This window comes from Megachile rotundata, chromosome 14 (assembly GCF_050947335.1).
Source record: "Megachile rotundata isolate GNS110a chromosome 14, iyMegRotu1, whole genome shotgun sequence".
Taxonomy (NCBI): Eukaryota; Metazoa; Arthropoda; class Insecta; order Hymenoptera; family Megachilidae; genus Megachile; species Megachile rotundata.
The window spans coordinates 12,435,462-12,458,985 of record NC_134996.1 but is presented as its reverse complement, the minus strand read 5'-3'; the positions used below and the strand labels follow the sequence as shown (position 1 = coordinate 12,458,985).

At 41.4% G+C, this 23,524-nt stretch overlaps 5 protein-coding genes and 2 non-coding genes across 9 annotated transcripts; 2 read left to right on the top strand and 5 right to left on the bottom strand.

Moving 5' to 3' along the window:
* Nucleotides 1-104: 104 nt before the first annotated feature.
* On the bottom strand, nucleotides 105-3,199 carry LOC105661757 (uncharacterized). Its single transcript, XM_012297034.2, has 2 exons — nucleotides 2,435-3,199; nucleotides 105-2,367 (listed from the first exon to the last, which is right to left on the bottom strand). The coding sequence occupies exons 1-2, from the start codon at nucleotides 2,603-2,605 to the stop codon at nucleotides 514-516; spliced, it is 2,025 nt and encodes a 674-aa protein (XP_012152424.2). The 5' UTR covers nucleotides 2,606-3,199; the 3' UTR covers nucleotides 105-513.
* Nucleotides 3,200-3,843: 644 nt separating this feature from the next.
* Nucleotides 3,844-4,899, bottom strand: LOC105664081 (uncharacterized). Its single transcript, XM_012297023.2, has 2 exons — nucleotides 4,750-4,899; nucleotides 3,844-4,330 (listed from the first exon to the last, which is right to left on the bottom strand). Exons 1-2 carry the CDS (start codon nucleotides 4,762-4,764, stop codon nucleotides 4,079-4,081), a joined length of 267 nt encoding a protein of 88 aa, XP_012152413.2. The 5' UTR covers nucleotides 4,765-4,899; the 3' UTR covers nucleotides 3,844-4,078.
* Nucleotides 4,900-7,013: 2,114 nt separating this feature from the next.
* LOC100875664 (tRNA N(3)-cytidine methyltransferase METTL6) lies at nucleotides 7,014-9,239 on the bottom strand. Its single transcript, XM_012294786.2, has 8 exons — nucleotides 8,675-9,239; nucleotides 8,457-8,602; nucleotides 8,254-8,397; nucleotides 8,026-8,184; nucleotides 7,796-7,841; nucleotides 7,536-7,607; nucleotides 7,289-7,346; nucleotides 7,014-7,111 (listed from the first exon to the last, which is right to left on the bottom strand). The coding sequence occupies exons 1-4, from the start codon at nucleotides 9,059-9,061 to the stop codon at nucleotides 8,028-8,030; spliced, it is 834 nt and encodes a 277-aa protein (XP_012150176.2). The 5' UTR covers nucleotides 9,062-9,239; the 3' UTR covers nucleotides 7,014-7,111; nucleotides 7,289-7,346; nucleotides 7,536-7,607; nucleotides 7,796-7,841; nucleotides 8,026-8,027.
* Nucleotides 7,671-7,754, bottom strand: LOC143265808 (small nucleolar RNA snR60/Z15/Z230/Z193/J17). Its single transcript, XR_013040540.1, has one exon. It is a non-coding gene; the product is annotated as a small nucleolar RNA snR60/Z15/Z230/Z193/J17 (small nucleolar RNA).
* Nucleotides 7,908-7,990, bottom strand: LOC143265807 (small nucleolar RNA snR60/Z15/Z230/Z193/J17). The gene has a single exon (XR_013040539.1). It is a non-coding gene; the product is annotated as a small nucleolar RNA snR60/Z15/Z230/Z193/J17 (small nucleolar RNA).
* Nucleotides 9,240-10,852: 1,613 nt separating the features above from the next.
* On the top strand, nucleotides 10,853-20,204 carry LOC100883461 (uncharacterized). 3 transcript variants are annotated; one of them, XM_076539805.1, is made up of 6 exons: nucleotides 10,853-11,385; nucleotides 17,004-17,230; nucleotides 17,393-17,657; nucleotides 18,868-19,020; nucleotides 19,363-19,570; nucleotides 19,816-20,204. In XM_076539805.1, exons 2-6 carry the CDS (start codon nucleotides 17,024-17,026, stop codon nucleotides 19,970-19,972), a joined length of 990 nt encoding a protein of 329 aa, XP_076395920.1. In that variant the 5' UTR covers nucleotides 10,853-11,385; nucleotides 17,004-17,023; the 3' UTR covers nucleotides 19,973-20,204. The 3 variants fall into 3 exon arrangements, with proteins under 3 accessions (XP_076395920.1, XP_076395921.1, XP_003699997.3); XM_003699949.3 differs by having other exon boundaries at nucleotides 10,856-11,385; nucleotides 17,393-17,624; XM_076539806.1 differs by lacking the exon at nucleotides 18,868-19,020.
* Nucleotides 20,205-20,712: 508 nt separating this feature from the next.
* On the top strand, nucleotides 20,713-23,212 carry CPR11 (cuticular protein 11). Its single transcript, XM_076539808.1, has 5 exons — nucleotides 20,713-21,703; nucleotides 22,192-22,258; nucleotides 22,314-22,424; nucleotides 22,464-22,700; nucleotides 22,948-23,212. Exons 1-5 carry the CDS (start codon nucleotides 21,689-21,691, stop codon nucleotides 23,103-23,105), a joined length of 588 nt encoding a protein of 195 aa, XP_076395923.1. The 5' UTR covers nucleotides 20,713-21,688; the 3' UTR covers nucleotides 23,106-23,212.
* The last annotated feature ends 312 nt before the right edge of the window (nucleotides 23,213-23,524 follow it).

The following is a 23,524-nucleotide window of genomic DNA, read 5'->3' as shown; positions in this document are numbered from 1 at the left end:
ACGTCGTCGATGAATCAGCAGTCGCTAAATTCACAGTCAACAAAGGCAATAACAATTCGATAGGTAATAAAAAAATATTTATTAGACAAAATAAATAACACCAACATGTATGTACATAACTCATGAGCACAAGCATATCGGGAACCGATAAAAACAAATATCACTTATACCAAGCAATTTACCGTTTATCCCACTTATGAAAACGAAAACCCAAATTACCAATAGATAATTGAAAACACCTTTTACCAATAACGTTTATAAGCAATAACCGAGAAATACAACGACCGCACAGAACCGCGTCACAGCCGGCACGACATTACAAAACGAATGAAATTGGAGTGGCGATTAGAGTAACGAAAAATCTAACTAGTATCGATAGAGCGTCCGGTTATCATTAGAACCGAGTTATCGAGATTCTGCGACTACTTTCCTCGGGCTCTCCTTTCCGCGTGGGTAAACAGTCAGTCTCGATACGGGAAGGTGAGTTACGACTCACCCGCGAAGAATGGTACATCATTTCCATATTTGGGCCGGTTTCGCTTGGGCATAGGTCGGCGCGTAGCTCCACGGGTAAGTCGGTACGACTGGCTTGTGTAGTTGATACGGCACGTTCTGGTAATAGTAGAACGGATAGACCGGTTTGATGGGTTTGTAGAGAAGCGGATTAATCAGTGGCGTTTGCAGGCCGTACGTCGGCTGGGTGGACGGCGCGTGGACAGGGTGCACGTGGGTCGGCGCCACGGGCTGCAAGGGCGTAATGGGGCGCAGAGGCGTCACCACCGGATGCAGGGGAGTAGCGAAAGGATGCAGAGGAACTGGCACCGTGTTAACTGGCGGAGAAGGAACTGGTTGGCCCGTCGTCGGAGTCGAGGATGTCGTGGACACCGGCGTGGTGGCTGGTTTTTGATCCGTGGGAATGGGCAGGCCGAAGTGCGTGGGCGACGAACCCGACGGTTGCACAGGTGCGACGGTACCAGGAGCGAAAAACGTTGGCCCGTACGATGGAACGTTCGACAGGAAGCTCGTACCACTGATCAAGGTTGGCACGAAACCACCGTAGACGGGAACTCCGGAGGCAGAGGGTGGCACGCTGGTGCCAGGCTGAGAAGTTCCGTCGCCTTTAGCGGCCTGCGGGGGCTGCACGGTCGTCGTGGTCGTCGGCGTGGTGGTCGTTGGGGGTTGCACGGTGGTGGTTAGCCCGTAGCTAAGCGGAAACCCGGGACTGATCGTCGTTCCTGGCAAAAAAGGTGATTGATTGAAAGCTGTATTGCCAGATCCGAAGGTAGGTTGCGCGTTTAAACCGTGAATCTTCATTCGCTGTCCGAGGGAAGCCAGAAGATCTTGATTCTGAACGAAGCTCTGCTGATTTTCAGCGTACCTTCCTGCGTCTTGAGCCTGAGCCTGGGTCGCGAGCGCGCGCTGCAGCTGAACTATCAATCTGTCCTTTTCGAGAGACTGAATCTGTTGCAGGGTCTCCTGGTTACTCAGCGTTCCGGACGCGTACGAGGGCAAAGGGCCTGGGAAACTTTGTGGACTTTGCGAGGCACTTTCGAAATTTTGAAACTGACCGTTTTGTACTTGATTAGTGTGGCCCGAGAACTGGTCACCGTTGCTCGGCGCGAAGTCTTGTTCGTTCGGAGGAGCGCCGTAGAGTTGCTGTATGGCTTGAGCGTTCTGAGTAAGGAAAAGGGCCGCGTCCGATATGTGTCCTTGGGATTGAGCGAGGTTCTGTTGCTGGAAATTTGCCAATTGACCTTGGTCGTTGCCCTGAGCGCTCTGCGCCGCTGCGTGTGCGAAAGCTTGGGCCGTCCCGAAGCCGGGTAACTTTTGATTCTGCGGCGGCAAATAATTCGCCGAGTGAGTCGCGAAGGGCTCGTTGTTTTGAGTGGATATTGGATTCGGCTCGACAAAGTCAACCTGTCTAATTGGACTCGGAACTCCCTGTTCCAGCAAACCACTCGGCCGGCCATCAAAGTTGTTCGAATGCTGTTGACCGAAATGACCGTGGAATTGCAATTTATCGCGATGCTGCTGGCCGTGAGGAGCGGGTCTCATCGGAGATGAATTCTGGTAACCGGGCGGTCCGTATTTGGTGATAGGTCTGTTTATTTGGGCTGGATGTCTATTAACGATACGTCCTCTGTGGCCGGATTGTCCAACTTGGAAACGAGATCTCGAGGCTAACGCGAAACTGTCCGGTCTCTTGTAGGAATAGCCGGAATCTCTCTTTCTTTGAACTTCCGAGTCTTCGCCATCGTCGCTTTCACCCTCGCCGAGTTCCACTAACTCCAACTTTGTGATCTCTGGCTTGTCGGTTTCTTCGGCCCCGTGGACGCACAATAAACTCGTGACCAGTAGACAAGTTATCTAAAATTTAAACGAGTTGATTCAAACTCGTTCGAAGAGATAGCTCAGAATTAGAAAAGGTACTTACGAGAAGGAACTTCATGCTGGTAATCCGATTTGCACTTATCACTACACCGACGATCCGCTTCCTAGAGTTAGTTTTTCTGTGAGTTCTTCGACATGTAACCAGAGCAGCCGAACTGAAAAAACTAATTTCTTCAGGGATGGACAGGCTCGCACCGACTAAGACCACGGCCATACCTGCACATGTATAAATACAGTCGGGTCGCGACCATCCACGAATTACAATAGACTTTCTTGCTGGCTTTCATCGATCACACTTAGGCAATGCTGTTACGGATTGGTGGTGTTACACATATCGATGTGTAGCATCCGAACTGCTTCCAAATTTCATCGATTTGGCAATTCTTCGATCAACGACTCCTCCATTCTCCAAGAACCACTTCAGCTTACTACTGCTTCAGCTTAGTTTACATAAAATATTCGTGAAATTAACGATCTCGCACGATCTAAAAAACATGGTTTTTATGGGTAATAAAAGATGAAACAATCGAATTAGAAAGTAGATTTTTGTGGAAAAATTTTGGACCGGATGGAATATCGCAAACTTCCGTCGGCCCGGTAAAAGACATTCCACGCTTCTAGTGCGAACCACGTTCGCCATTCCTATCACGTTCACATCCTCCAAAGCCTTCAGTGAAAGTACTCAAAGTCATCAAGTCTGAGGGAATACAGAGTAAGTGTTCATTTACAGTGATATATTCCTGTTGTGTAATTCGAGATTACGTTTAAATCACGCGTGCTCGCGTTTCTTGAAAACGTACTAAACCGTTGTTACTTGATTAGATAACTCCGTAAAACAAATATTAGAACTCCTTTCTATTCCTTTATGTAACAACGGTCGACAAAAATACCGGCGTCCTTTTATCGTATATCCGTTTTAATTGAACAAGAACAATACACTGACGCCAGAATCGCGCATAATTTCTAACCCAATGACTTCATACTTGGCTTAAACGTGCACCCGATGATGTCACGTTTCTGTTTGCGTTGCATCTGCAACCGGAAGTCTACTGTTCGACAATGCATCGATCTTGCATTCCTCTATTAAAGATGAAACCGTAGATGCATGTCTAATACCAGCGAAACATATGCAAATGTTATGTACGAATGCAACTGGAATGCATCGTCTATGCACTCCTAATTTTTTCAAAATGATAATCCAGCCAATTTTCATACGGCTTTTGTACTTAGGAGATAAGTGTTCTTAGGAAATTCAGGTGGGAATAAATTGAACAAAAGTTTAGTTAATTAATTCGTGTATTTAACACTTTCTTATTTACAATATAACGTTAGGAAATTCAAGTGAGAATAATATTGAACAAAAGTTTACTTAATTAATTCGTGTATTTAACATTTTCTTATTTACAATATAACGTTAGGAAATTCAGGTGAGAATAATATTGAACAACAATGTTTAAACTTAATTAATTCGTGTATTTAACATTTTCTTATTTACAATATAACGTGGTATCGAAATATACGCGTGTACAAAGTTGGTTGCGATAAATGTTAACGCCTTAGAATTTCAATTAACTAGGGTGGGTGTGTTCTGCGGTTACTTAAACTATTATGGAATACAAGTCCCTTCGATTGCCATGATCAGTTTCCAAGTCTCAGAAGCCTCGAAACATTTTTCGATTGATTCGAATTAACCCAGATAGTAGGAGCTGTAGTAGTAGGGGTAGGTACGGTAGGCATAGGGCACGCTGTAGCTAGCGCTGTATGCGATAGGTGCTGCATACGGGGAGTATGCAACTGGAGCAGTGTAGCTCAACAGTAGACCTCTCTTGTCCCTTGGTGCTTCCTGAGCTTCTGCGCTCACCACCGGCTCGATCTTTTCGGGCTCATTGGGTTGCTCGGCTGCGAAGGCAACGGCGAAGAGAGCCAAAAGGGCGACAGCCTGTAAGGAAACAAACATTTTAATTACGCTTGTTTATGTAATTTTAATTAGCGTTGTCTGGTTGAAAGTTGTAGATATTTCAAGTATATAATTTTACACTCTCGTAATTTCTGTTGACTAGAAAATGATAGACAACAACCAGTCATTACTCGGCAGTAATTTCAGGAATCGCTACGTTTATTAGGGCGTTCACGGTAACCCAGGCATGTTATCATGAGTTAAGATCAGATAAGAGAATCAATAGCATGGTAGCTCCGGATTTACTGAGCTAAATCTATCACCGAATTATTTATGCAAACACAGACAATGTCAGTAATTATTCTCTTCGCAAGGTGTCGAATGTCGAATGTACGATTAAAGAGTGAACTCCAATTACAGTTCAAAGTACTCGAAGTACTATTTAGCAGAAGTATACTTACAATGTAGCACTTCATGTTGATTGGTTTGAGTAGTTTTCGAGATCAGCTCGAACGATGAACTAAGACTGAATGATGCTTCTGCTTTTTGGTGGATACCTTTATATACCTGGCGAGCAGATCGTCCTATGCGCGTCATTCGCTGATTGATCAATGCACGAGGACACACGCATCGTGCGTGTATCCCGGTAAGCTGGTGTTGGTGAGCCGGTGGATGTTTGACGGGGTTGTTACACGTCCTATTGTTTACGAAGTCGCATACGTAACCCGTGTACGTGTGCCATCGTCGGGGACGTCGAGGTCTGCTAAGGAATCTCGTTCACGTATTCCCAAAGCAGTCCCATGTACAAGTACAAGCTTCGCTGCACAGCGAGCGGGTGAAGCAAGGGACCTTGGCAATCGGCCAAATACGAACGAAAGTGTTTTACTACGTAGACGTAATATCGCTTGTACACACCGTGATACAATTGTAACGAGTTCTCTGAACTTCGTCGATCACGTTGGTTATCGATAAATCGAGAGATATTTTTTACGGGTGCGATACCGGTGCAAACAGAGAAAAAGGCAACGATGGTATTGGGATAATATTTTTCAACCGGGTCACTCGTGAAATATATTAATAAGGAAAAGCAGAATCGTTACTTAAGGAAAATCAACAGTATGGAATTTTTATGAACGTATCAGTGTTAAGGAATGTTTTCGATGGAAGAACACGGTAATTTCATGGCCGAGAAATTTAATTTTACGCATAGCAAGAAAGCAATCATACCGAGACGATTACTTGTTTAACAGAACTAATTAGTCACTTTTTATCCGTATCCGGATCCGTGTCTCAGAAAACAAGAAGTGGAGACAAAAAATGCATCTCATTAATAACTAAAATGAAGCTAGACGAGTCTAGAACTGACATCATCCTTAATAAAATCTGGAGTTAGGCTCAGAATTGAGAAAAAAATTAATTTATAAGTTAATTAAGCACATCTGGTGTTCGAGAAATTTATAGCTTTATCGCATTTAAATAAGAATCTAATTAATTTACCACTGATCCGTAAACAATTTTTTTTAGTTAGTTGTGTGGGCTGGATTTGAGTAAATAATTTTTTCCATCTTCAGTTTATTACATAATGGAAGTTAGAAATAATAAATTCAAATAACATCTATCGAAGGGTATGCCCTTGATGCTTTGAATTTAAATTTCGGGGGATATCCCGGTCATTGCCTAACCGCGTGCACACAGGCGCACGATCAGTCTAGCAAATCAGACGGCCGTTTGCATACCGATCTCTTCGACATGAATTCATTTGAATTTCCAGTGGTCAGTCCTTTGTTCACTGTTTTTTCATTTGTTTACATCGACTTGTGAGAATTCGATTCCAAGAATGCCATTAGCAAAAATCTACATTTTGTCAATTTTCGATCCGGTCTGATGACATCGTGAAACAGAAATATATTTACAAAAAAGAACGAGTTTCGATAGTACACTGAAATACAATTTGACATTGGCTTTTTTGAATAAAAATTATCATTTAATGACCCGATGAGTAATAGTGCTTTTTGAAAAGTACAGAAAAAAGGGTCTCCAATAATTTATTATTTATTAATATTTGAAAGTAGCTTCTGTATATTGGATTAGTTTCTCTAATTGATTTATTAATCATTCCAATTTTATGCACATGTGTCGATTTATTCTGCATCGATTGTTTAGTTTTGTAATTGATGCAATGTTTTATGCATTATTTTACACCACGATTTCATTACCGTGTGATCCGGTTACACGGCCGAAAACAAACGGGAATGCGGCATCTTTTTGCCTAATTAATAATCCCGACGCAATTTGTTCGTCTTCGCTTTCAAATCCTTCCTGGGTGTACGATATCGGCATCCTCTCAATTATTCTCATGAATTTTAATGCGGCTAACTTGATCGTAACTATGAAAAAGCTACTGTAATTATTGATACCGTACAATTTTAACATTATACGTTTTTTGCTTATAATGTATAACATTGCATGTTTTAATAAATTAATATAATGGCCATTTTAAATAATAATAATGTGGCCAGCTAATTAGAGTAATAAAGAACACGTACCAGACTAAAAGTATTTATAACGTATAATGACCATCTATTGTCATTTGCCTTGTGCATGCATTTTTTAAAATATTTTATTTTAAGAGAGGTATACATATGCATCATTTATAAAAAAAATTATAGTGAACATAATGTAACTAGGATGTAAGGGAAAAATGTGTAAATAAAATGATACAGTATTGCTTTGTTTATTGTTTATTTGTTGCAATTTTTTAAACTACATTATATTCAGTAAAATATCATTTCCATTTTCCGAAATGCTCCTCGTGCCAACAATCTGTAAAGGAGAGAATTTTACATAGAAACCTTTCTCAGTTTATTTCATAGTTATAAAAGTAGCGAGAATTTCAGATAGAGCTAATATAAAATGTGAATCATAGGAATCATATAAAATAATTATTCATCACTATTATGCATATCACACATTGACATTTTCTATAAAACAATTTTATACCTGTGTAAAATATTCCTTGCATTCATCGTCCATTTAGTATCCACATAGGTTAGGTCATCTGCAAAAAGCGACATCTATGTTTCAACAGATCAAAATATGACATGTTTCGAAAATAAGGATTCTTTCTCAGCGGTAGTGACGAAATGTAATATGTATATATCATTGAAATTCAAACATATTTAAGGATACATCATTGACATTATAAACTAATAATCATCCTCATTAACTATACATAAAGAATACTTACAGTGTATACTGTGTATGGGAACACAGTGTATGGGTACAGTCTGAAGATAGCTTCAACAGTGGTACAAACATTCTGGAAAGTAAAGAGATACATTATTGTTGTTCCTGAATAAAATACGTTAAATAAAATTATTTATAATATTATCAGTTAGGGGCGAAAGAATCCCTCTGTACTTCACTATAATTCAGTTGAACTATGAATTCATCATATAGAATATATCTTAAGTTATTTTGTTTTACAAGGTATCATAAAATGCTTACCCATGCAACAGCACACAGTTGCTCCTGATTCAATTCCTCACATATTCTGAAACATAGCAAAGAATATTTTATAGCAACCACTTCCATACAAATGAATTATCATTATCAATAATTGCAACTATCAGATAGGGGCGAAAGAATCCCTTTATTCTTCAATATATATCAGTTGAACTATGAAATCATCATTTGTTAAGTTGAACATAACTTTATAATACTTGAACAAAACATACCATTAAGGTTTTTCAAATTTTCCTTGGACAAAGATTCTGGGCACATCTATCTTCTCCTTCAGGTTTACTGTACGTCTTTGTATATAATCACAGGATAAAGTCTTGAATCCAACACCCTCAAATAGCTTTGATATTTCTTCTGTTGAAAAGTAATATGTTCTGAAACAAAGATACCTTTAATACATAACTCCATAATAAATTTTTCTCAAGATAAAGAAAGAGAATTACCTGGTTCCATCTTGCCTCATATAAAAATTATCACTGATCTTATGGCCAGGCTTAAACCTCAGTTGAGCCATATCATAAAGACCATAATCTCTAAAAAGTACAACTCCTCCTTTATCAAGAACACTGTACAAATTTTCCACAACTCTGGAACATTTAATTTTTCAATCAATTTCCGGCGGCCGTTTCGGGGCAGAGTTTCTTACTTTTGGAATTTGTCTGGATGAATAGCTGATAGAACGAATATTAAGGTTGCTGCGTGTACCGGGCAGTCCACGTGGCAGAAACCATTTTCTACCGTGATATCGGTTTGAAATATACTCATTTTTTCTGGGTCATAAAGCGCATGATTCTACAAAAAAATATTGGAATAAGTATCCTCGTAAATCTATAGCATCGATTACACTTATGAGCAATAACTTACCTTCATTAGCTCTACTGCTCTCGGAGACAGATCACAGGCAAATATTTTTCTGAATTTCAATCCATCTTCGATCAACGGATACACGAAATTCCCGACGCCGCATCCGACTTCGAGGAGCACATGCTCCTCCATTGCGCCCAAACCCAAGAGCTCCTCGAACTCTCTAGTAGTCCAGTGTCTGTCTTTAAAGAACCTCGTTTCGTTCCGTTTGTAAAACAAATCCCAGTGCTTCTTAGCATCCTTCTCCAGTTGATTGGCCCGAAATTCCGAGACTAAACGCGAATTCTGAGCCTGCATTTTCTCAATTTCCTCTCGGGTGAGACGCTTCGCCACGTGGCCGTATTCTTCATTACCGTCCGTCGATTCAGTCGTTTCCTCGCAGCTCATCGTAGTAGAAATTTCGTGCGATGCAAAGCGCCAACGCTTTGGGAATCTCTCGCAATTCGTACGGGTATTCTTTCGATATCGAACGGAACATTTATGCAAGACTTAGGTGACCAATCGAGAAGCACGTCCACGACACAACCTCTTACCTTCGAGTCCCAAAAGGAAATGGACGAGAAGCACGCGCGTGGACGCCTCCCTACTTTTTCTCCTAGCCTAGTAACTTCAGGCTTGCCATCGTTAGAACCTTACACAAAGAGAGATCCCTGCTGTCTCAATATTTCTATGAACGCTAAACAAACACAACGAGATCGTTTATTCATACATTATTTATAGCGACATTCATAATATTCGTTGCAGATTTATTGCACAATTAATATCGTTGTTCGACAGATATTTATTATGCAAGTATTTGCATAATGGTCTTTTTTGTAATTAATGCGCTCCCAATTGGAGTTAATTTAATTTTGTAACATAATGAATATCATTGATATGAGTTCCACGCGTGAACTTATTCAAGATATTAATATGCGGTCCCCGTTCAAAACGAATATTTTCTGCCTGCGTGCAGCATTGTCACACAATGACACAGAACTGAAAGGGGTTAGTCGTGACTGAAATTTAGCCGATGTTTCTGTCACTTATTTCGTTTAAGGCTCTATGTTATAAATCTGCGGAGTTTATCACTGTGAGAGACTGCTTTTAATAACTAGTCTTCAAAGAGAATATTTAAAATCATAAAATATTTTTAATAAGCCAATTCAAATTTCTCTTCCCATTTCAAATGCACATGTGATCAATACAGAACCGAGTATAATCCCTTAATTTCTACTTCACTGTATTTTATGCATTTACTGAATTTTTATCGTGTATGCACTCCATGGATTAATCGAAGATTTATATAATAAAAAATTGTTGAAAGCTCGTTGATTTAAGTGGTTGTTATTCGAATCTTTCCCATGTGCTGCACGGTCCTCGAGGACTTTCAAGATACATAAAGAACTCCTGATTAAAACATTAGTCTAATAATTGAAATTCCATTTTACTATCGCACAAGTTGTAAATAGAACGAGGTCAAAGGAAAATTAATCGATCAACTAGTATGTAGGTCATTGCGAATCAGAATTTCGTGCAGGGCAAGGAATGACGATAGATTAACCGAATGAAATGAAAAACACGTTTCGCAACTCTCGATCGTTAGTCTTTCATCAAATAACGCGTCTCATGCTATCCACGACCTTATAACAATTTTTGCGCCGTAAAAGAAGAAACGATCGAAAGATTCAGATGTTAATGGATCGTTAACGCGCCGTTAAAAAAAAGGCTCAAAGGATTAAATCTTTCATCGCGCTGTTGCATATTACGTTTGCCAACTAAGCTTATTGGATTTTCGCGTAATTTCAAGTCTTTCCAGCTTTCTCATTAAGCGAGCCACCTTTCGCTCGCAGCTAAAATTGATTAGGAAAATGAATCCTACGGTAATCCTATCGCGACACTTTTATCTTATTTATTGCGAATCGGTGCATTCGCGTAAATAAGAAAAATCGCCGGAATCGCGTAACTTTAAGCAAATTAAAATTTAGTTTTTCTTTTGCCGCGGAGGAAAGAAGCTGATTTAGAACTTTTATTACGAATTTCCAGTGTAATCAGAATGAATGCTTTCCGCGCAATATTTCGCGCGAATGCGGAAGTTGAGAAATTCCTTCCACTTTATTGTTCCGTTCCTCCACGAAATATTTACAAAAATTTTGTAATAATTCTCAGTTATATCTGCACTTTTTCGATGTGCTCGCCATGCTTCGAATACTTTCAACTTTTAAAGTTAATACAATCTTTAAAGCTTATCAAGCTTAATGCATTACACAAAAATAATGAACGTGTTTCGAGTAAAATTTTCTTAGTCCATTGACAGTTTCTCAGAAATAACTGTTTTTGTGAAAAGAAAGATATTGGATTTGGTGAAGTTAGAAGGGCAGAGGCGCAGTCAAGTGGAGAGTCGATAGACAACGAGCACGTAATTGTAGGCGCGGCGAAGATGCTTCGACCGTGCCTTTTCCATTTGTCGAGGCAGCCAACGTCGAAGCATCTTATACCGTTCGTCCTCGTGGGCATTCCAAGCGGGAATTCTCGAAAGCCAGTTGTGCTGTAGAAACACGCGTCGTGGCTTGCCGCTCGCCGGTACTTTCGAGTGCTCGTAAAACTGCCGTTTTCTCGCTTTGTGCTGTTTTCGAGTGTGCTGATTTTTCTTGCCAAAGAGGCAGCCATCCTGTACCAAAGTGTCGTAACTACCTGACCTGGACGCCATCGGACCCTACGCTCAAATTCTGGTGAGTCCACTTGTCTGTCCACTACCTGCATTCACCTTCGATTATGTCGCAAAAAGAAAGTCCACTGATGACATTTTTTGGCGACAGCTTTAATGAACTGTGGAGTTTCGAACACACAAGGAATTATATTTAGAATAGCGATGTTTCACGTCATGATTAGACTGCAGGATGCATTTATAATCTGTCGAAGTAAACATAAATCATGCAAGTTGAGATATATGTTCTTCGACTTGGATAATAAATGAGTGAACATTTGCAATGATGATATAGCGAAGAAAGATTATTGAGCATCGTGTCGATGGAAAATTCGCGATTAATATCGAGCTCATAAGCACAATGAAGTTTTAAGTTAATTAGGTACAAAGTAGAGCATGAATTAAGAAACTGAGTAGCGATTAAGAAAGAATGTTCACGAAACATGAATATTAAATGATCATGCGAATCCTGTAATCTGCACTCTTTCCGCGGTTCGTGGAAAACATTGTAGACAATTTGCAATTAACTCTCGTTTTTCGAAAGTAGAGAGTTTCGTTCTTTTTGCATCAAAATTATACGACATCGGGGAGTTTGCTAATCCTCCAGAATGTAGGATTACAATGGCTATCAAGGATCTCTGGTCTCACTCCATTGACACGGTTCGCCAGCAGCGATAATCGAAGGTTTCGAAGCGGAAACGACGATCTTCGCTTAACAACTAATCGAAACAAAGGAGTCGTTCGTGCAACAACGCGTCGATACTTTCGTTCGCCAAAGCTCGCAAGAATTTTCGATTGCTTCCAGCTATCGGTAAACGATCTCGCTAAAATATGCAAACTTCGTTGTTGCACCTCTCAGCGTTTGTGTCGGTAAATTTTCGGTTGTATCAAATTACATATTGATCCGAGAGAAACCACAATGGCGGATTCCTTCGCATTCCTACGCGGACGAGCCGCTCTCAGCTTTCCAGCGGTAGGAAAAGTGTCTGGTTTGAACTTTCTAAGCGGGTATCGTGGACGATAAAGGGTGCGAACCTGACAAACTGCCTTCCATGGATTTGCGATATCGTTATGTAATAATCGACCTGCATCCATCTACACAGATATAATATTTTCGTTTGCAATTCCTCTTCACTTACCTCACTCTATCTTGTACTCCACAAATATTCAAAAGGTGAAGTTGTAACCTGCTCTACTAATAGTTTCTCAGTTATGTATTTCTTATCATACAATGTATCAAAAATTGTATAGTCTTTAGCACATGTCAGAAGTAGCTTTGTATGTGGAAATTTATCATCTCCACAGCTAAGTGTATTTAAGAATGCAAGATGTGCAAGACAGGTTGTAAACCTGTAGCTCTACTAATACTTTCTCAGTTATGTATTTCTTATCATACAATGTATCAAAAATTGCATAGTCTTTAGCACATGTCAAAGGTAGCTTTGTATGAGGACATTTATCATCTCAACAGCTATGTGTATTTAAGAATGCAAGACGTGCAAGACAAGTTGTAAACCTGTAGCTCTATCAATAGTTTCTCAGTTATGTATTTCTTATACAATGTATCAAAAATTGTATATTTTTTAGCACATGTCAGAAGTAGCTTTGTATGTGGACATTCAACAGCTTATGTATACTTAAGACTGCAAGATATGCACGTATGAGTGCAGCAAACAGAAATTAAAGTACGTGATGTTTATTTTAAGAGGCCAATTAGTTTTAGCGAACAAATAATGAACCTTTTCTGAACCAGTACACGGAAGTTCGGGGGTCAAACGTGATTCCAGTGGTTGCGATCGCGCGGATAAAACAACAGGCGAGTTAAACATCGCGATAATTGTTGTACAAATAACAACAGAATGGGACGTTGAGGATAGCAAGTGTTTATCTTTTCCACACGGTCACTCGCGGTCAACGAGGAGTACCGTTGCGCGTTTGCCTGGACTTGGAGGTTGTATCTACGCAACCGTTGTTGCCGCGGCTCACACGACCGTGTATGCGATCCCCGTACGGTAAATGCCACTCGTTCGCCAATAATTCTTACGATTACAAAGAAACAAGCGGCGCAGTTGCGCCCAAAGAACGTTAAATCGCCTTCCTGCTTTCCTCGAACGACCTCGCTCAATTCCCTAGCGGGACATGACCACTGCTGTCCATTGGCGTAACTAGATGAAACGGTGGGCCTGTGTTTCACGGAATATGGATCGATTGTGTGGTACGAGAGCTGTAGAGTGGAGAATACTTCATGTATCCAATATTGAAAGCCGCTTGATCATGCCTGGTATGGAACGTTGACACCATTAATAAAGCTAGGGCGGCCTACCCAAACAAAAGTCCAAGTTACGTCAATGGCACCGCCTACGTAAAAATAGCGGAAACAGCGCGTGGACGCTTGTTAATTTATTCATTTATTCGCGTAATGATATAAATCCGTTGCGTGCATCGAAGTGCACTGGCTTTCAACCGGGCAGCATTTAATTGCGCGTGATGAGTTTATTTTCCGGATCAATCCTTGAAATTCGATAAGAGATATCGAAAATAATGTAATAAAGAGATGTCATCGAAAATTTGATAAATGGGAATGCTCCGGACTTCGCGCGAATCCCAAGAATTCCGTTCGGAGGTCTGAACGTTCAGATTTCCATTGGTCAAGTAATGGAACGTGGCAATGTTCCATCGCGCGGGCGCAGAAACCACGAGATTGTTGGGCAAGATTCTAGATCGGAAGCAGCAAACGGAGGACTCTGATCAATATTTCCACATTCCTCGGGAAATTAGCACGAGCGAATAAACTCTCGTAATTCGATAATGCGACCGACGAAACGTGCTTGTCCGCGCACGGAGTGGCCGTGAAAGGAAAGCTAGGAGGATCCACTGTCTGTTTGCGCGCTGTCGCGATGGAACGCGTGTATTTAGGCACTGTATACACGTAATCCGTGTAACTTCCAGCATTCCAGCTGCTACGCGTCTCACAGAATGGCGATTAATAGAGATGACATAGTTGCTCATTAACATCGCTGTTGCTCTTTGACGATGAAATGGCCTTCGAACTTCATTCTACTTTCAGTTCTTTTAGCTGTGGTAAACTTTTACCATAGAGAGCACCTTTCGGTCCTGTTAAAACATTGTGAAGATAATTAAATTTCGTGGCTCAGAAAAAGTTTACAAATAAAAGTTAACCTATTATCATTCAAAGAGCAAATTAATGATCCTCGTGTTTACCGAATATCAGAAAAATACGAATATTTTTGATGCTCGTGCTCTTGTAAACAGCCGTGTCATTTAAACTCCGGCAAAAAAGAACTCGCTTTCCCTTCGGAATCGACGACTGCTTCCATATTAGCATTGCGCCAAGTTTCACTGTAAACACGGATGTAACAAATTTCAACGATACCCGTGTTTATTTTAGCAGCGTGGCAAACAACATTTAACAATTTAATGAGTTACTGTAATTACCGAATAGAGGCGATTTAGCGATGAAATCAAATTGGTTGGAGAAATTTTTATTGGAGAAAAAACAACCGCCGTGTTGCGAGATCTCGGATAAGCCCGTATAATTTCGTGGCACCTGTCTTTCGACTTGATTTCTTCGCCTGCATTCCAGAGAAAGTTAACTGCCATGATTTGCCACGCAACCGAGACGATTTTATTGCGCCTTTATGATGCGCGAGAATTTCAAGAGATTAACATTTACAGAAAATCTCAAAGAATTTCGAAAAGTTCAGATCGAGTGTCATCGCCTCTCTGGTGATACGTTTCCTCCGCACCTGATAACGTTTTTCGCCGAGTACGAAAAGAGAAGGCAAAAAAGCGTTCAAGTACCTGGATCATTTGTACGAACGGCGTCGATCGATACTTTAATCGATCTCAATTTAATTGAATGGCGCTCGTAACGCTAAGTGCTCCTGCCTCGAGTGGAAAATCGTAACAATCGTTAAGTACGTATTCTCATTTGCACTTGGCAACGATGAGTTTTGCATTTGAATTTTATTATCCTTACATTGTTTGGCGAAGATTAATGCGGTAGAAATAGTCGTATCATTGCTCGTCAATAATTCTTGATTTTCGACGACGTGCATGTACGTCATATCCCACGGAGGGGTTAATAAACTATGACTGCAGTTACAGGATCGCGTGTGCACTTCTAAGTTAAGAGGGTTTCGCGCGATAACCAGTTTCGCTGATTTACTGCATTAGACAACACTTGGATATGAATTTCAACGCTGTAAAAAACAAGAAAGTTCAGTAATTTCTTCGAACGTACAATTTATTTGTTAACGAAATCCTCGCGAAATTTCTCTCTGAAAATGAAATTCGCCGTATGGCAGTTAACGTTATTAAAAATAAAGGTACACGGTAATAATAACGCTAGTTTCACCGGAAAGCTTCCTCGTCGAATGAAAAGTCGACTAATTACGTAGGCAAAGAACGCGCCAGTCGACGATATTTTTTGTCGATTTTCGTCCGGCTGAAATCCCGCGACTCAAAAGGGAAATTATGTATTCTACCGTTTGAAAAATGTCTCTTTATGCTCGACGAAATGGTCCCCCGTTTGGTTAATCGATTCAGCACATTAACGGAAACGTGATTCGAGCTATCAAATCGAGCTACGAGATTTTCACCGTCGAGCAGACACGTCGGGGGAAGGATTGCGTTCGATTTTGCAAATCCGAGTAGAATTCGTGACGACGAGCACCGACGGCTGACCGTGGAGAAACAGGAGCGGCTTTCAGCCACGCCTCGCTGAGCCTAGATATGCTTTAGAAAGGCGAATCAGTTCGTCGAGCAAAAACCTTTCCAACGCCCTTCACTTTTCGCGGGAAAAACGGAATTCGCGATGCGTTTCACCAAGGTGCTTCCATTCTTCAGCCAAATTCCCTGCATTCTGCTACTTTATGCTAACTACTGACATTGACGTAAGATCTTTATCTCAGATCCCTAGCTTCAATAGCGTCACACTGGACTTCTGGATATTTGGAGACTGGAGAGATGGACATTTTTAATATTAAACAGAATGTGGAGTACTTGGTGTTTTGTGAAGAGGAGTAATTTTTAGATAAAGTTAAGCTTGATCTATTCTGTCGAGCGCCAATGACAATCGATGAAGAACGAAATAGAAATAGAGTTCATTCGGGTGATTTGAAATCGACTACGCTTTATTCATCGATCACCGGCATTCATCCACCGAATGTAGGTAGGATTTATATGGATCGCGTGCTGCAGAAAATATTGGTACCCTTCGAAAAACGACGAAGAGCGAATTTATAGAGTAGTGAAAAAGAAAGTTTGGAAAGTATATATAATTACATCGGGGAATGTTAATTTAGTTTTAAAGTCTGACTATTTCATTTTGAAGAATGAATAGCGTTTCAACGCTCGTCAAGACTATAAAGTTCGTGAAAGTTTTCAAGGGTTCCAAGAACTTTTCGCTAACGAACAAGTATCAAAGTGATTCGAAATTCTACGGTAATTGAACGCGGTAATTCAATCGGCCCTACAGAAATCGAAGTTACGAATGTACTCGGTTCGAAATTTATCGGCGAGCCATCGCGACGATGAGGAACCATTCAAGCGTATCGTGGAAGGACCGTGTGAGCTCGGCTTGAATTGTGGCGTAATTGAGATGTAACTTCTGCTTTGCAGATTGAATATTACCCGGCAGGATGGACGCTGAAACCGGGGCTATTTTGGCCCTACAAATATTGGCTCTCTGTTCGATAGTCGCTGCTCTGTTAGCCTATCTAATGCGGCAATCGAGGAACGCCACGGATGAGTACGAGACCCGTAACAAACGTCATGTTCTCGTTACCAGCTGCGATACTTGCGTAGGCCTGCAGATCGCCATCGCGCTCTATGAAGTTGGTTATAAGGTAATCCAATCATTCCAACAAACACGTCCTCCAATTATTAGTTTCTAGAGATATGAAATTTAAATTGCGATTCGTTTTTCTTCCAACATCAAAGCGTAGCAATATCGACGACGGAATTATTACGAGAGCAAAATGCACACATGGACTTATTATTAATTGCAGGTGTTCGTAGGATTGACAGACCCAGGCGGCAACTCACCATCGATGAAGATTTTGAGGGCGATAGAACAGCAGAAGGAAAAAGAGGAACCAGGAGACACGGTTCACAACCCACAAGATCCGGAAGTACGTGCTCGCGGCCAAATCGTTCCATTGGAGCTGGACCCGACCAGGGAGGACAGTTTACGCGCTTGTTTGGACGCAGTTAGGGCGAAACTTCCGGCCGGCGAAGACGGCAAGCAATTGTCGATTTCATGCGCGTCGAACGGTGAAGATTGAGCACGCTCCGCTGCCTTTTACTCGGCTCTGTTCATTTTCGCACACTGTTGCTGAAGCGACTGGATTCCGCGTTAACAGTCTCGATTTCCCACAATCATGTTCCCTTGAAACTTCACACTGGAGCATTATTGTTAATTTCATACTCGAAATTGAAGATAAGAGAAAGGAGAGTAGGACACGTATTTGGGGTAAAAGTAGCAATTTGAAGTAATGAAAATGTATTATTTGAACAATGCTTAAGCCCGTAAGCAACGGCTCACCCCCTTTTCGCATCGAGCAGAAATATTTCAGAAAATTCTTATTATTCCAAGGAAACGTTAATTAAGTTTCGTTTCAGAAACATTGCAATCGTCGAGAGATGAAAGTTCCCATTTGTTTCGACTTTTAATCATCGTCGTGTTATTTCTAGTGTTAATTACGCGAATGTAAAGGTTGCACGAGGGTTCGCGAAGAAAAGTGGGTCGTATTAAAGTCGCGAAATTGAAACCGTGATTTAAACGCGAACGATAACGACGACGCGAAGATCAATAATTGTTTTCGCAATGATTCCGTCGAGTTATTCACGTTCGATATAATAGCCGGCGGCTTTTATCGACTTCCACGAACAGAATTCGAGGTAAAGGAGTTACGAATAAGAGAAGAGAGAACATGAAATAGGGTTTCCGAACGTATAGCGACCGCAAAGATTCGTGGATGTAAAATACCTTTACCTCGGTGGAAATTGTTCGGTTAAAACCGGCTCTCTGATAACTGATAGCCGGATGCAATGAATTTACTTTTATCGATTTTCGTTGCTTCTCCCGCGCTTCGAGGTTCAACGATATATAACGTAATCGTGTTACGGTCAATGTTCCGCTATAAATTACTTTCGATACTGTTTAACAAAAATGTTCTTTCCTTCCTTTCACTTCCTCCTCGTTTGGGAATTAAGCTCCTACAAAATAATGGGAAAATCAAAGTTATTTTCCCTCAGGGCCGCAATCGAAATGGATAAAGTTCTAAATCGACAATTTCGACATCGAATAATTGCTCTAACCAGAAAACTTCCATTTCCCAAGGATCATCTTACAACGAGAACTCAGCCGCGAATGGGTCAAGTGTCGCGAGAATTTCACGCGAGTTCCATCTTCGCCGTCGCGCTTAACACAAAAGCGTGTCTGCTTAAAGTACACCAGAGTTTGAAGTTCGCTTAATTACAGGTCTCTGGGCAGTCGTGCACACCGGTGGCTTGGCTCTGCCCGGCGTTATAGAGAGACAGCCGAGTTCGGCGTGGGAATCCATGTTGCGGCACAACTTGGTCGCGCCGCTTAGGACCGCCAGAATGTTCATTCCTCTTTTACGTGTGAAAAGAGGTTTGCATCTAGTTCCTTCGAATTACAGACGGACGCTCGCGTAATTACAAAGCTACCGCTTCAACCGCAAGTTTTATACTTAACTGCTCGATGGAAGGTTTATAACTAGCGATAGAAAAACCAAATATTATTTTTTATGCAAGTAGATGCACCTATAAATATTAGCTATATCGATTTTCAAAGTTCGATGGAATATAAAGCCTCGCGGTGGAATATCGAGCTACAGCTTATTTTCGAACAAATTCAGTAGGAATTAAAAGCGTATGACGTTCCTTTGTGCGAGAATCGACGAAGTTAAGAAGTGGTTATAGGCATGGCAGTAAAGTATGATTCATTTTATAGGGCGCATCGTTCTTTTGGGCGATTCGACGACGAGCTACGGTACCAAAGCTGGAACAGGGCTGGTAGCGTACAGCGCTTCTCGGAAGGCGGTGGAAGGGGCTGCAGAGGCATTAAAAAGCGAACTACAATCCTCCGGAGTCGACGTCGTTCTTCTTAAACCACCGCCTGTGAATCCTCTTATTCTTTACAGCTCTCCCGTCCTCAAGACGTAAGACCCGTTCTCAAACGGTATTTCACGAACGCTTTTCGTTGGATAAGTAATTCGTACAAGTGCTTAGCGTACAGAGTTGAATTTCTAAAGAGTTTGCATTTCGTTCGTAATTGGAGCCACGTTTAGAGCTCATTACCGGGTGTCTTCGTCGCGATGAACGTTTGCATTGGAGAAAGTTTGACTCGTATTCAAGACGAGGCACGAAAAAGGCAAGACGCTGAGAAAGAACGATGTGTTCACAGATCCGACGTGGAGTCCGGGATAGTGTCCTCGGAGGGAACATGGATCGCACCTATGTCGACTCACGCCATTCAAAATTCTCTGATACCGGCGCTCACGACGCCCTGTCCACGAAACTCCTATGACATGGCCGACAAAACTAGGATCTTCTGCAGATGAACTTGCTCATTGTTAACCTAATGTTACCGAAAGTTGATCTATATCGTTAGATTGCCAGCCAGTAATACTTTGTAAGATTAACGTTAACTTAATATTAATCCTACTTTGTACGGACGATTCTGACGACGATTACCTTTCTGTATTAATACGAGGCTTTTTTTTAGACATTGTGTGTGTGTGTGTACAGTTTTGTAATTAATAATGTTAACAAAGATTTGTAATTAATAGAGAAGTTCTTTTCATTTTCTCCCTGAAGGATTACGTAACTGTTTCGTAAGATCGCTTAAAAATACGCGGCGACATGTAACCGCTTCTTAAAATATGTAGTTATTCTCGTCTCGTAAAACGCTATTCTAATTAATCATCAGACCGTGTATAATCTTTTTCCAATACTTTCGTCGAGAGCAAGAAAGAATCGCGACGGGAGTCAATGTGTTAGAAAATCGGGAACCAGTTTTCTAAAATATACGATAGGGGCGGCGAAAAGTTTTCGGAACTTCTCGAATACATTTTTATTGCGGGAGTATTTCGTTTTACATTCCGGGAACTTGTTCCAGGAAATTGACGTGCTTTTCATTTGGTTAACTCGCGGAGGAATTCGTCAAAGGTTGGTCGTTAACAGAGAGGTATCGGCGGCGATCGTCGAAATAAATGGAGAGGGCGGGGAACGAAAAAGGGTATTTGACTTTGCGTCAAATCGATAGATTACAATTCGGCCAGGAATAAATGTATCATGCGAGCAGGCAGTACGCGGAAATGCAATAAATTCAACAATAAACTGTATGGTCAGGTTGGGATGCGGCTATTCAGGCGACATATTGACACTCGTTCGCTCTATCGTCGAGAATGCGCAATTTATTGCTCATTAATCTCGACAGTCCAATTTACGTGGCCGATCGAATATATGATAGGGCGGTTTCTTTAATGGAATCGAGTGAAGCCAACGGGTAGAATAATTGTAGCTCTATAATTTTAGAATTATCGGGGATTTCCAAGCTGATTAAAACTACTAAAGCATCGGTAATGCGTTCGCGTGTACGAAACTCACGGATAATTTCCGGCGAAACATTGAATTAAAATTCCTTTACACGAGAGGACCGTGTAAATCTCGTAAATGGCCGTCGTATAAACGTGTTCGAACGTGGACACGCGAAATGTAGCAAATAATTATTGTTCGGCAAATATTACACATATTAGTTCATTTTAACTAATAATATCCGGCGAAATTGTTTCTGAAGCGAATCAGATTAATATGACTCGCTACTGTTAATTTAATATACGCGTTTGTCGGAACGCACAATGCTAATTGCACTTAATTGAAGTGTCCAAAGCGAGGAATATATCAGTGACATAACTTCTGCTCAATGATCTAATACGTTTTCACAGGAAGAATTTGATTTGGCTTTCTTGCCGATTTTGAAACAGGTAACCTACATTTCTCGCCAAACACCTCGTAACGGATTTTTTCGAACTCTTTACATCATAATGTGACGTCGATGCCAGTTCGTGTCTGGCTATGTCGAAAACTGCAACCGTAACGACGTCCTTTGAAGCGGGAACCAGCTCCGCATCTCGCTCTATCCAACCAGTTGACAAGCGGTAACGAGCGAATTAATGGTTTAATGAGACTGTTCTTCTGCTCGCTGATCAGTACTATAAAATAGCATTTTCGCCATCGAGAAAACAGTCATTCGGTGCTCCTTCGGCAGAGAAAACATGGTTCTGATAGAGGTAAACCGTTAATTACCGGTGCAACAAGTTAACGAGAATTGTTAAAAATTAGATTTTCAACATTCGAATTCGTTTGTTCGATTTAAATAATTAGCCTGTAATCCCAGCGGCGATCATTGTATTAATCAAAATTCGATGCCGGACAATTAATCAAAATTTCAATTCGAACAATTCGGATATTTGATCAAATCGAATGGAAGTCGGATAGCTAGATTAATGCGATTGGGTCGTTCCAATTTCGAGTCTCGCCGGTATTATTGGCGGAACTGCACCCTTCGTGAAATGGATCAGTTACAAAGTCGTGAGCGCGGAGTGTTCTAGAGTCCTTTATGCGACTGTCGGAAACGCTTCTGCAAGCTTCTGACAAAGAATAATGCTTCTTTCTGCCCTTAAGTGCCACTTCGCGTGATCGAAATAAATTTTCGCAATATTCCGATGTCTTCTCCATCTTCCATATTCCGCGATACACACAGACTTCTCTGTTTTAGAAACTGCTTGTGGTTGCTTTAATTTCGGTTACTGCCGCCAATGCTTATTCGACGGGCTACCATGAAGGTATGGTAATTGCAGACAGAATCTGAAGACTCTCGATAACGATGACTGATTTTAGAAGAGGAAGATAGCGGAGTAGAGAGAAGCGGTCATGGGGATCATGGACACGGGGGTGGTGGAGGTGGACATGGACACGGAGGCGGTGGAGGTGGCGGACATGGACACGGAGGTGGTGGAGGCGGTGGACACGGACACGGAGGTGGCGGAGGTGGCGGAGGTGGTGGACATGGTCACGGAGGTCATGGAGGTGGTGGCCACGGGGGTCACGCGCACTCTTTTCACCATTTTTCCGGTCCCGTGGTGGGTGAGCACGTAGAGGTCAGCTGGAAGGACAAACACGGCCACCACGACCACGACTACAAAGCGTATCCCAAATACAAGTACGCTTACGGAGTAGAAGATTCTCACACGAAAGATTATCATGGACAGAAGGAGCATCGCGACGGTACGCATCGATCGAAAACTGGCAAGAAAGCGTAGCGAGACTCGATTTCGTGCTCTTAATTAGAATCTCGAACTAATTGGACGACCGGCCTTGCTCTTAATTAAAACTACCGGCAAGTTCGACCGTTGAACTGCACGCTAATTCCGTGACTTCTTTCGACGCACAAATATTGAAATCGCGCCCTTTAATGCGACTAATCTCGCGTACGAATAAAGAGTATTAACGTAAATTGTGTTGCGGATTCCAGGAAAAGAAGTCGAGGGAGAATATCATCTTCACGAGCCTGGCGGTAACGTGAGAAGCGTCAAGTATCATTCGCATCCTCACGGTGGATTTTTCGCAGAGGTTCATAATTATGGCGGGAACGACCACTCCGGAGGCGGCCATGGACACAAACATAGATAAAAAAATCTCATTGTTATTGTTATACTCGCCCTTTTTAATTTTTTCACGTTTATTTGTTATCACCTGTCAGTTATCGAGCACGAAATATATTGAAACAGTTCATTGAATCTTTCGTTCATTAATGCAAGCCCTTTGTCTATGCGGTTATTTAATTATGCTGTTTGAATTCTGAATGATCTGTCAATTTTATATGTCTAACGTTCGAGGATACCAAGAAGCGGAGCTCAAAGTGCTTGTAACTGTATTACGTTTACAAGAACCAAGAAGCGAGATCGATCGCGTTGTAAGAGGATCGAACGTTTCGTTACTGACCCAGCCCTGCCAATTCCGCTATCAATTTCCATCCAGTAATTGTATTGCGCACATGCTTCAATAATTTCTCTGGAAGTTTGCGTAGCGGATGATATGCAGACTCGAGC

Coding starts and splice junctions, on each gene's coding strand:
- LOC105661757 (XM_012297034.2), bottom strand. CDS start 2,605: ATGGCCGTGGTCTTAGTCGGTGCGAGCCTGTCCATCCCTGAAGAAATT. Junction 2,368..2,434: donor CCAGCATGAAGTTCCTTCTC/GTAAGTACCTTT, acceptor TTTAAATTTTAG/ATAACTTGTCTACTGGTCAC.
- CPR11 (XM_076539808.1), top strand. Junction 22,259..22,313: donor TTCGACGGGCTACCATGAAG/GTATGGTAATTG, acceptor GACTGATTTTAG/AAGAGGAAGATAGCGGAGTA. Junction 22,425..22,463: donor TGGCGGACATGGACACGGAG/GTGGTGGAGGCG, acceptor GAGGTGGCGGAG/GTGGCGGAGGTGGTGGACAT.
- LOC100883461 (XM_076539805.1), top strand. CDS start 17,024: ATGGACGCTGAAACCGGGGCTATTTTGGCCCTACAAATATTGGCTCTC. Junction 17,658..18,867: donor GATTTCATGCGCGTCGAACG/GTGAAGATTGAG, acceptor GCTTAATTACAG/GTCTCTGGGCAGTCGTGCAC. Junction 19,021..19,362: donor TCTTTTACGTGTGAAAAGAG/GTTTGCATCTAG, acceptor TTCATTTTATAG/GGCGCATCGTTCTTTTGGGC.
- LOC100875664 (XM_012294786.2), bottom strand. CDS start 9,061: ATGAGCTGCGAGGAAACGACTGAATCGACGGACGGTAATGAAGAATAC. Junction 8,603..8,674: donor GAGCAGTAGAGCTAATGAAG/GTAAGTTATTGC, acceptor ATTTTTTTGTAG/AATCATGCGCTTTATGACCC. Junction 8,185..8,253: donor ATGAGGCAAGATGGAACCAG/GTAATTCTCTTT, acceptor TCTTTGTTTCAG/AACATATTACTTTTCAACAG.